Source organism: Monodon monoceros, unplaced genomic scaffold, assembly GCF_005190385.1.
Source record: "Monodon monoceros isolate NGI ecotype Baffin Bay Population unplaced genomic scaffold, NGI_Narwhal_1 Super_Scaffold_19, whole genome shotgun sequence".
NCBI lineage: Eukaryota > Metazoa > Chordata > Mammalia > Artiodactyla > Monodontidae > Monodon > Monodon monoceros.
In genome coordinates, this window is record NW_021703775.1 from 8,353,746 (window position 1) to 8,366,359 (window position 12,614).

The window sequence follows — 12,614 nt, forward strand, 5'->3', positions numbered from 1 at the left end:
TGTATCCCCATATCCCCTCCCTCTTGCGTCTCCCTCCCACCCTCCCTATCCCACCCCTCTAGGTGTTCACAAAGCACCGAGCTGATCTCCCTGTGCTATATGCAGCTGCTTCCCACTAGCTATCTGTTTTACATTTGGTAGTGTATATATGTCCATGCCACTCTCTCACTTCATCCCAGCTTACCCTCCACCCCCCCCACCCTCCCTGTGTCCTCAAGTCCATTCTCTACATCTGCGTCTTTTTTCCTGTCCTGCCCTTAGGTTCATCAGAACCATTTCTATTTTTTTGGATTCCATGTATATGTGTTAGCATACGGTATTTGTTTTTCTCTTTCTGACTTACTTTACTCTGTATGACAGACTCTAGGTCCATCCACCTCACTGTAAATAACTCAGTTTCGTTTCTTTTTATGGCTGAGTAATATTCCATTGTATATATGTGCCACATCTTCCTTATCCATTCATCTGTCAGTGGACACTTAGGTTGCCTGCATGTCCTGGCTCTTTTAACGGTGGCAGTCTTTCACTTACTGTGTCTTTACTTTGTTTAAGGAAGAAGAGATTACGTTAGAAAATCCTGCAGATGCGCCTGTCTACATTCAGTTTATTCCTCTGGCCTTATATTCCAACCCTTCCGTCTTTGTAGATAAGTTAATATCAAGGTAGGCATTGCTGGTAGATTATCAGAATGTTTTCATATTAGCAGTGAATTATTATTTTACACATTGAAAACTTTATTTCAGCTCATACAGTAATAGATTGGGCTTAGAGAAATTCTGCATCTGTAATTGAAGTTGAGAGAAGGTTCTGGGGAGAGAGATGGATATTATATTAAACATCTAGAAAAGCTCCCAGTTTAAGACAAGAAAAAAATAATATAGAACTCCTTCCTAAAATCTTATAAAGAGGAAGCAAGTGGTGGAGCCTTTCAAATATTTTAGTTTTAAAAAGTGAACAAAATATTAACTGTAAGTTGTAGCTATTTTTTGAAGGCTGTTAATCTGATAACATTGATCTCAAAATCTGCCAAAAGATAAGCACAACCTTAGTATTTATAACCCCTTTAATTATGATGCTGTTTACAAAGAAATATTTGCATGTTTTTTAATTTCAGGTTTAACTTAAGTAAGGTGGCAAAGATAGATTTAAGAACACTAGAATTCCAAGTCTTCAGAAACAGTGTAAGTATTCAGACTTCATACTATTCCAAAGAAGTAATTCTACGATATGATCAATGCAAATGTGAAAGAAAAATATTAACCATCCTTAAATTGGTTGAAGGGCAAGTTACTGGAGAAGTCAGAACAGTCTAGTAATTATTTTAGAGGCAAAAAGCCCCGGAAGAATGGGTGGGATTTAGATTGCCATGAGGCACCCTGGATAGAAGGTCTTGTTTGTGGGCATTAAGCATTAAGCTCATGAAGGTTCATAATAATGTCTGCCAGAACCTCTGAGATTAGTAGATAAGGTGTATACTGATAGATAATGTTTGTTTTTTATTAAGCCTCAAAATATTGAGCTTGGTCATTTAAATTTTTACTTTGGACACTTTCTAATAAGATTGTAAGCTCCATGGAGGCCAGACCCACGGCTAGCTGTATTCATACTTAGTGCGGTAGTGAGCATAGCTATAACTCAACAAGTATTTTAAACTAATAAATGTACACATAAACTGGTTTGTTCTAGGACCAGATATTCTCTATCATACAGGCCGGGCTGAGCAGCCACTAACCACTCATGATTATATAAGAACTGAGTGTGTAGGATCTGTGTCAGTCAGGAAATTAGCACTGGGAACTAAAGCCACCTGCAAACTGGCCCAAGTCTCTTGGCCTAGATGCCCTTCCCAGCCACTCTCATCCAGCCTTAAACAGCCTGTTCACACCAGCCCTAATGGCTGTGGAGCGTGCACTGATCCGGCTCTCTGGCTCTCCCTGAATCTTTGTTTGCAAGCACGTTAGCGGTGTTTTTTGTTTTCTTTTTGACGTATGGTAGGTACCTTGTTTCCCAGTTCTGGGTATAAGCTCCTTTAGGGCTTGTCTTCTACTTATATGGTTTCCTTCCCACATTTATAGTGCGAAGGGTGTTGAGTGAATGAGAGTAGGAATCTAGCAACCCTCCATCATCTGAACTACTTTGAGTGGAAACAGTAAATGACCACCTCCTTTCTCTCCTTTTGCTGAGCTCTTTTTCTGAGCACAGTCCCAGTCTGTCAAGTAGCCACAGGATGCCTTCCTGCCATGCTGTGGCTTTGCGGCTTCCCATTTGGAATAAGGGAGGTTGGCTCCTAGAATAACCATGGCTTTGTACCTACTAACTTGGTCACCTCGACCAAGTAAATAAACCTTTCCAAACTTCAACTTCTTCACTTGTAAGTGAAGTTAATAATTTGTATATTACAAAGTTTTTGAACAGGTTAAACAGACCAACATGGAAGCCCTTAGATGGGTTGCTCGGGACATAGGAAGCCCTCAATGAATGTTGACTGGATGAGTCAGTCTGTGGCTCACCAGGTGGGAAAGAAAGGCAATACGAAGGTTTTCAGTATTTCATGAGCACCTACTGTGTATCAGCATTGTATCACTATATGTGTATAGTGTATCATGTATATCACTGTATCATATATATGTGTATAGTGTATCATGTATATCACTGTATCATATATATGTGTATAGTGTATCATATATATCACTGTATCATATATATATCATATATATCACTGTATCATATGTATCACTATAATCAACAGGTGCATTCACATTTATAATTTCATGTAATCATTACAATAGGCAGGCTGAGCTATTACTAACCACCCTAAGAATAAGTATTTCCCTTGTTCTGTTGGTGGTGGAAAAACAAAGCTCAGAGAGAGGAAGTAACTTGCCCAAGTTCCTACCTGTGATAACTGGCAGGGCCAAATTCAAATCTAGTTCTCTCAGAGTCCAGAACCCTTGCCCATACTTTCGTGACACATGGTCATTACTGTTAGGAATCACTAATTAACCTGTCCAGCTAGATGTTTTGTAGTTCTTGAAGGATTTGTGTCCTTTCCCATAGCTTTGTGTTTTAATGTATAAGGCATAAATTAGCCAAGCCTTTATGGAGTTGTTTTTATGTCTATTTTTAAGTAAATCTTATATAAGAAAGTAAGAGAAAGAAATTTTCTCTTTAAAAAGAGAAAGTAATTTTCAATGTTGTATTTTTATTTTCTGCTGAGTAATAGGTAGAATACTAGACTGAAATTTAGATAGTCTCATATTCTAGTCCATGCCCTTCTCTTGGAATCTTTTTTACTTTGCTTTTTCCATCCATAAAGTACCAACATAATAAGTTCAAGGCTATCTAGACCTCAAATATCTAGAAAGCTCAGTAACCAGAAATTCCTTTCACTCTGCTTTTATAAGAGAGGAAATACTCATGAGAAGTACATGACCTATATTTACCTTTTTTTTATCTTACCAAATCTTTAGTGGTACCTACAAGATGTAGGTACTGTGAGAGATAGGAAGATGAATAAGAATACTCTAGACCTCAGGAATTCATTCTAAATAAGAAATGCTGGAGGAGGTCTTAGGGTGAGCTTGGGATAAATTCTATCACAGTTCTCTACAGTGCTATAAAACTGTGGATCTCAGAATATTTGGTCTCAGCATTCCTTTACAGTCTGAACAATAATTAAGGATTTCTACATTATCTCAATTTTTAAAAATTATTAAGGACTCCAAAGAGGTTTTTTGTTTATGTGGTTTGCATCTATCAATATTTAACATATTAGAAATTAAAACTGAGAGATCATTAAAATATTGGTTTAATTCATTTAAAATAATAAAATAATAATAAGCCCATTCTATTTGACATAGGTAATATAAAAATGAAAAAATAGATATATATATTTTTTAAGAACCATTTTGCAAGAAGAGTAGATTGTTTTACAGAGCTCTTCAATGGCTCTCTGACTTAATATACAGATAGATTCTCCTGTCTGCTTCTGCATTCGGTCTCTTATGATACATCGTTTTTGATGAAGTATATGATAAATATCTGACCTGACCTGACACGTTCATCTGGTTGCAGAAAGGAGTGTCTTAATTGCTTCTTTAGTTATCACAACACCATGCATTGGTCATTCGGAAAACACTGGTTCACTAAGATATGAAGAGCTTCCAAATGTTGACACAGTTCACTCTGCAGGACCCAGAAAATCATACTCATCCTTACAACCACTAATCTCATCAGGGTGTTCTTTAACTATTGGCTCTAAAGCTCACAGGGCCAAAACTCTAAATTTTGCTCAAACACTCAAATCTTACCATTGGCAACAAATGCTTCAGTTGTTTCCTTAAAGGAACAGATGCACTTCATTTTCGTAAAAATGTCTACTAACTACTCCAGTCTGAATAACCATATATTGACTGTCAATCGTTTTTTCAAATATAAATGGTGTTGCGGAGACAGGAACTAGTTCAGTTGGCATCTGAAACAATAGATCTTCCAGACAGCATGGTCCAATATGCTGCAAGGGGTGCTGCGTGCGTACTCCATTTGATCACATGGTGTTGAAAAGGCACGTGCTCAGTAAATAGCCTCACCCGCCAGAGAGCAGACAGCAGAAACAAGAAGAACTACAGTCCTGCAGCCTGTGGAATGAAAACCACATTCACGGAAAGACAGGCAAAATGAAAAGGCAGAGGACTATGTACCAGATGAAAGAACAAGATAAAACCCCAGAAAAACAACTAAATGAAGTGGAGATAGGCAACCTTCCAGAAAAAGAATTCAGAATAATGGTAGTGAAGATGATCCAGGACCTCGGAAAAAGAATGGAGGCAAAGATCGAGAAGATGCAAGAAATGTTTAACAAAGACCTAGAAGAATTAAAGAATAAACAAAAAGAGGTGAACAACACAATAACTGATATGAAAAATACACTAGAAGGAATCAGTAGCAGAATAACTGAGGCATAAGAATGGATAAGTGTCCTGGAAGACAGAATGGTGGATTTCACTGCTGCAGAACAGAATAAAGAAAAAAGAATGAAAAGAAATGAAGACAGCCTGAGAGACCTCTGGGACAACATTAAACGCAACAACATTCGCATTATAGGCGTCCCAGAAGGAGAAGAGAGACAGAAAGGACCTGAGAAAATATTTGAAGAGATTATAGTTGAAAACATCCCTAACATGGGAAAGGAAATAGCCACCCAAGTCCAGGAAGTGCAGAGAGTCCCAGGCAGGGTAAACCCAAGGAGACACATGCCAAGACACATAGTAATTAAATTGACAAAAATTAAAGACATAGAAAAATTATTAAAAGCAACAAGGGAAAAACAACAATTAACATACAAGGGAACTCCCATAAGGTTAACAGCTGGTTTCTCAGCAGAAACTCTGCAAGCCAGAAGGGAGTGGCACGATACATTTAAAGTGATGAAAGGAAGGAACCTACAACCAAGATTACTCTATATCCAGCAAGGATCTCATTCAGATTCGATGGAGAAATCAAAAGCTTTACAGACAAGCAAAAGCTAAGACAATTCAGCACCACCAAACCAGCTCTACAACAAAGGCTAAAGGAACTTCTCTAAGTGGGAAACACAAGAGAAGAAAAGGACCTACAAAAACAAACCCAAGACAATTAAGAAAATGGTAATAGGAACATCCATATTGATAATCACCTTAAATGTGAATGGATTAAATGCTCCAAACAAAAGACACACGCTCGGGCTTCCCTGGTGGCGCAGCGGCTGGGCCCGTGAGCCATGGCCGCTGAGCCTGCGCGTCCGGAGCCTGTGCTCCGCAATGGGAGAGGCCACAACAGTGAGAGGCCCACGTACCGCAAAAAAAAAAAAAAAAAAAAAAACAAAACAAAAGACACACACTCACTGAATGAATACAAAAACAAGACCCATATATATGCTGTCTACAAGAGAGCCACTTCAGACCTAGGGACACATACAGACTGAAAGTGAGGGGATGGAAAAACATATTCCATGCAAATGGAAATCAAAAGAAAGCTGGAGTAGCAATACTCATATCAGATAAAATAGACTTTAAGATAAAGAACGTTACAAGAGAAAAGGAAGAACACTACATAGTGATCAAGAGATCAATCCAAGAAGAAGATATAACAATTATAAATATATATGCACCCAACATAGGAGCACCTCAATACATAAGGCAACTGCTAACAGCTATAAAAGAGGAAATCGACAGTAACACAGTAATAGCGGGGGACTTTAACACCTCACTTACACCAATGGACAGGTCATCCAGACAGAAAATTAATAAGGAAACACAAGCTTTAAATGACACAATAGACCAGATAGATTTAACTGATATTTATAGGACATTCCATCCAAAAACAGCATATTATACTTTCTTCTCAGGTGCACATGGAACATTCTCCAGGATAGATCACATCTTAGGTCACAAATCAAGCCTCAGTAAATTTAAGAAAATTAAAATCATATCAAGCATCTTTTCCGACCACAACACTATGAGATTAGAAATAAATTACAGGGAAAAAAATGTAAAAAACACAAACACATGGAGCCTAGCAGCATGTTACTAAATAACCAAGAGATCACTGAAGAAATCAAAGAGGAAATCAAAAAATACCTAGAGACAAATGACAAAACACAGTGATCCAAAAACAAAAAAAGGCACGTGCTCAAGGGTTGAGATTTAATAAGATTAATATTTATTACTGTTTAATCAGTAACAGTTTTGGGGTTTTTTTTTTTTTTAACTGCAAGTGCATGGCAGTGAGGAAGACAGTGGCTACTAGGGAAGTTTGATGCCACTGCCTTGCTTCTAGCTAAAGGGTCAGCAGTTTTTCCCACCATTGCTTTTGCTGACCATCAGTGCAAAGGTCAACACAGTGAAAAAGGCAAAGAATGTCTGTCGGTGTTCTGAAAATAGTTTTGACACCTGAAAAGACCTCTGAGATCCCCAGGAGTCCATGAATCCCTTTTTAAGAGCCACCACTACAACAATTACTGAGAATTATTGAGGGCCTTAGTGATATCCCAGAGGCATTACAACATCCTGAAGTATTTTCCAAGTCATCAGAGTTTAATTTGTTTTGGCGAATATATGTATAATGTATAACGTGTTCATCAATTACTCAGAATAGTTCATTTAAAAGGGAACCTATTTACCAACCATTTTGGAGCAGTCAAAAGATTGTTGTCCTAGTAGACATGGACAGAGAAGAATTTTCGATGTAGGAAAAAATATTTGCCTCAGAAGTGAGAATTAAAAAGTAGTGTGCTTCACAAAGTCTATTGGCTATGAAGTTATTTTGTAGAATCATGCTGTTGAAGTAGATAGGTCTGTATATAGTAGAAAAATCATACAAAATGCACTCTCCTTTCACAAGTTAGCAGAACCATGTAGAGCCATGGACATTTATACCCAAGTATTACCAACCCTTCCCCCAAAAAAGTTTAAGATTAACGTTACTTGAAATCAGAACAGTGTGACCTTATATGTGAACTATGATTTTTTTTAAAATAAAAAACAAATGTTTTTTAATTTTATCTATAACTGTCAGGAAGTCATATTTTGATTATTAAACTAAGCTATTACTTGAACTTTAAATCATCAAGTGTTTATGAAACAGTAGTTATGGGCTTAGCTTTCAAAATAAAATTCAAAGATAGCTTGATATGAATTGGAAATATTTTTACAAATAAAATGATGCAACCTTAAGATCCTCCAGCTGATATCTGTCTGAGGGGAGGGGCAGAAAAACAGTGACTGAAAGTGGGGGCAGCACCGGTAGGACTTCGGGGTGCTGGGTGTTCAGTACACAGCTGTTTGCTTTGTGCTAAAACACTGAGCTACTCATCTCTTAGGTTTGTGTCCTTTTCTGTTTTTGTGTCATGTTTCAAAACTTTTAAAGTTAAAAATAAAAAGATCTGTACACAAAAACAAGTGCTTAGTACAAACATGAAGACTTCGGTGACCTGGGGAGCAAAGCCCTTTCTGGGACTTAATGCAGAATATAAAGTGTCATCATTGGTTGCCCAGCTCTGCTTGCCAGCCATCCAGCCTCTAAATGATCAGGGATAAAATTGTTTATATAGTTGATCACTTCGAGAAACTAATACTGGGCTGTGGATGGGGTAAAGGGAAAAAAACTTTTCCAGAGAATATACTAATGACTCCTGCTTGTTTACCCAATGATTCAAGGCTCATCCACTGCAGAGTTCAACGGGATTTACAGAGGGCCTCTCCCGACATTTAATTTTAAACCTAATTTTAAAACCTGGAGAAAAGAAATCTGTCAAAGTAAAGTTTACTCCAATTCACAATAGAACTGTTTCTTCCCTAATCGTAATCAGGTATGTTCTGTGATTTAAGTGTGGGGTGACTTTTAGTACTTACATAGAGTCCTTTCCTGATTCGTTTCAGTATTAATATTTGCATTAATTTATTTCTGAAATAGGGTATTCATTTTGCCCGAAATACACACACACACACACCACGCCTCATGAAACATACCTTTGTGATATTTTTAGCTAGAAGACCTGAATACTGTCTTCCTGTACCGTGTGTGACTCTTCAAAGTGAAAAACTCTTGCTCCTCTTTGTGTAAACATTTAAAATTTTTTCAAGTGCAAATGCTTCACCATTAAATTTAGTGTATTAATTTTTACATGGTTTATAAAGTAACAGTAAAAATTATAGATCAAAAGATTGTGCAAATTTAATGGGAGGAAAATCTGTGGTTCTTGTTCTTACATAGAAATAACCTGACTGTGATGGATGCTGTGATGGTCCAAGGACAAGGAACAACTGAGAACTTGAGGGTCGCAGGCAAGCTTCCAGGTCCAGGGAGCTCCTTGCGCTTTAAAATCACAGAAGCATTATTAAAAGACTGTACAGACAGTGAGTATTCCTGTCATATCCAAGGGCACAAATTTCAGCGTTTGTTGTCAACAGTAAATAATTCCAAAAACAAGAACAGTATTTTTACATGTACACATGTGTATATTAATGATGGATACTTGAGATTTTAAGAAGACACCCTGACTTGCTTTCAGAGTTGTTTGGTTTGGATCTTAAAAAATTTGAAATGTCAGTATTCATTGCATGCCTTAGATGATTTACTCTGAATGTGAAAAATAAAGCACAGTAAGTCCCCTACATATGAACCTTCAAGTTGCAGACTTTCAAAGATGCAAACATGCGTTTGCATGTCCAATCACGTAAGTTAGTTCACGTGTCTGGCGCACATTGTCACGTGCGTGCGTCCTCTACAAGTGGTTGTGCTTTTGTGTACTTTACAGCACTGTATAGAGTACAGTAGTGCACAGTACCTTTATTTCAAGCCCAGGATGTCCAGAAGCAACTGTAAAAGCAGTGGTGATGTAGCTGGTACTGCAGCCAGCCCCCGTATGCCAGCTGTTTACCGTACTACTGTACTTTTCAAGGGACTGTACTGTAAGATTAAGAATGTTTTATTTCTTGTGTTTGTTTGTTTTTTATGTATTATTTGTGTGAAACGTATTATAAACCTATTACAGTGTGGTACTATGTAGCCAATTGTGTTGGTTAGGTACCTAGGCTAACTTTGTTGGACTTATGAACAAATTGGACTTACGAACGCACTCTTGGAACTAAACTCGTTCGTATATAGGGGACTTAGTGCAAAATTAAAGTTCTGCCATCTAAAATGACTTAACAAAGTAGAATACTTCCTGATGAAACCTGGGTAATGGCTGATCTCTTTGCCCTGAGGGGCTCCGTTCATAATCTCTGGGATACATTCATAAAGAAGGTATTATCATTACTTGGACCTGGTGCACAGGATAGCAAGATTTATACTCACTCCTCATTTTTTTCCTTTAGGTTTGAAACTAAGAGAACCAAATTTCACATTGAAAAGAACATTTAAAGTAGAGAATACAGGACAACTTCAAATTCACATAGAAACCATTGAAGTCAGTGGGTACTCATGCGAGGGATATGGCTTTAAAGTTGTCAATTGTCAAGAATTTGCACTGAGTGCCAATGCCTCTAAAGACATAATCATTTTGTAAGTATTTTCTCATACGATAACAAATCACTAACTTCTCATTAACTTTATACTGGAGTTGTTCAAACTTTATGCTAAAATTGTTTGCATACTCACAAAAAAAGGTCTTTATCCACAAATATATTCATTTGATTTTTTTCTTCACTTAATCTTTGGTTATTTCTTCATATCTTTGTTTTCAAAATTGTGAAACTCCAAAGTGGATCAGATAGTCTTAGAAACCAGTTTCAAAATTATTTTCAAGATTGTGTAGGAAACTGACTATAAATTCAGTCTCAGCAGCAGAGCAGACACCTGTGTTACACACATGCAGTTTTTCTGTGTTGTGCAGTGTATACAAATGTGTGATATTTTGGTCAGAAGACAGTTTTAATGCCTACGTCGGCAATAGTTGCAGCATATTTTAACAACTGATTACCTGTTATGTTATAAAGTTTATATAATAAAATGTAAACTTCCGTCCCCTTAATAGAATGATAATTTCATGACCTTCAGTGGACACTTACTTTATAAGTAACTACATTACTCCATGTAAGGCATACACTTGGTACCTGAAGGTACCGTGAGGAATAAGACACCTTTCCTCAACATGCAGAGCGTGTGCTTGCGGAGCGTACAGTTAACAAAATAAAAATAATATAATTAGGGCAGAAAGCAGTGCTGCAGGCGATGAACATCAGTAGGGCTAGGGTGGTTCTCCACACACACACACACACAAAAAGGCAGTGGGAATGCACCGTAGGAGAAGAGTGTGGATTAAATAAAGGAGGAAGGAGGAGGGAAGGGAAGGAAGCTCAGAGACTACTTTCCTAGTTAATGACCATGGGAAGCTGACTATTGTTCTCTTTTTATGTCACTTCTCCAATTATCCACAGAATATAGTTGTTCTGGTTATTCACCTCATAGGGCAATACTTTGTCCATCTTAAAATGAGAAAGTTGAATAAAAGTATCAAACTCTAAAATTCTGTGTTCTGTTTCAAAGGCATTATATTTAAACTGTTTGCAGAATATTTTTAAAAACTTTAGTCTCACTGCCATCATTCCGTTTTAGGTTTACTCCTGATTTCACAGCTTCTAGAGTTATTCGTGAACTGAAGTTTGTAACAACCAGTGGCTCTGAATTCGTATTTGTATTGAATGCATCCCTTCCTTACCATATGTTAGCAACCTGTGCAGAAGCCCTGCCCAGGCCCAACTGGGAGCTGGCTCTGTACATCATCATCTCAGGAATAATGAGGTACTTGTGTCTTCTTTCGAGATTAGTATTTAGGCATCACTTGACACTGTTTATCATGGGCCCACTACGTGCCAGTCACTGTTCTGAGTGCCGGGGATGCACCAACGAACAAAGCAGGCAGACCTCTCTCGTCAAGCCTACATACACCAATGGGAGCAGTCAGAACTGAACCCTTCTTGGGTGGCATATACGATAAACCAGAGTCTTTTCTACCTTTGAAATTTGTTATACAAATTAAGTACAGGTTAATTTCTTGAAGGAAAAAAACATGCATAATTTACCAGGTGGTTACTCGATTTGGGCATTTGTAATGTACTCAACATAATAGTTTATTCTTCCTGAGCCATACCTAAGCAATATAAAACTGATGAGAAATATTTTTTAAACCGTCAACATCCTCATCTTTTTTTCAGCATATTTCTTTATGTTTTTTTAAGAATGAGATATACTCGCCTCTGAATTAACTTACATAGTTACCCTGCACATCCTTTAAGGGAAAAGAGTTGGCCTAGAGAGTTAGAAGTAAAAGAAAAGATAAGAGCTTCTTCTTCTTGGTAAAAGAAAAGCTACCCTCCAGTGTCTGTTCTGATACAAATAATTATTTCCTCCGTACGAGCCTCCGTGTACGTTGGCATTCTAGAAAAGTCAGTGTGCAACCTTTCATCCATAATGCTCTTTTGTCATGTCACAGGCATTTTGTTTTTTATATCATATTGTACTTTACGAAGAAACTTGCCTTTAATGTCACAGTTTGTTACTCTTGCACTCACAAATGAACCCCGATTCTCCAACTTCTGTACCCCTGCAGTGCACTGTTTCTTTTGGTAATTGGAACAGCCTATTTAGAAGCTCAAGGAATTTGGGAGCCATTTCGAAGGCGACTATCCTTTGAGGCCTCGAACCCGCCCTTTGATGTGGGAAGACCATTTGATCTCAGGAGAATCGTTGGTATTTCATCTGAAGGAAAGTATGTTCACCTGCCGGAAATAAATTCTCCAATATATAGATTTGGCCGATGTAATTAAAAGAAAAAATAAGTTTCTTCTTTTCATCTTTGCTCAGGGGGAAAAATCTTTAATACCCTGCGTATAGTGCTCTGTTACTAAGAACTCATAGCAAATGCCATGTTTTTATTATATTGATAAAGGTTAAAATATTCTCAGTTGTATCAATACCTCAATTCCTATATTGTCAGTTAGAACAGACCCAGTCCAGTTGTGGAAAGTATCCTGTTTCTTGCTGTTTTCTCCTTCGGGTAGTTCATATTTATGGTGGCTATACTGATGAAGTAATGCTTTTAATCTTAGATCTTGTAGATTGCTATTACTGAT

General features: G+C 37.5%; 1 protein-coding gene across 2 annotated transcripts in view; it reads left to right on the plus strand.

Annotated features, from left to right (window-relative positions):
- The window catches only part of TMEM131 (transmembrane protein 131), a 193,471-nt gene that overhangs the window by 149,850 nt on the left and 31,007 nt on the right, over positions 1-12,614 (plus strand). For both annotated transcript variants that reach the window (XM_029232608.1, XM_029232607.1), the window contains exons 24-30: positions 553-662; positions 1,115-1,181; positions 8,196-8,347; positions 8,752-8,894; positions 9,858-10,044; positions 11,098-11,283; positions 12,092-12,250. In XM_029232608.1, coding sequence (XP_029088441.1) covers positions 553-662; positions 1,115-1,181; positions 8,196-8,347; positions 8,752-8,894; positions 9,858-10,044; positions 11,098-11,283; positions 12,092-12,250 — 1,004 coding nt within the window. The remainder of the gene's footprint in view (positions 1-552; positions 663-1,114; positions 1,182-8,195; positions 8,348-8,751; positions 8,895-9,857; positions 10,045-11,097; positions 11,284-12,091; positions 12,251-12,614) is intronic.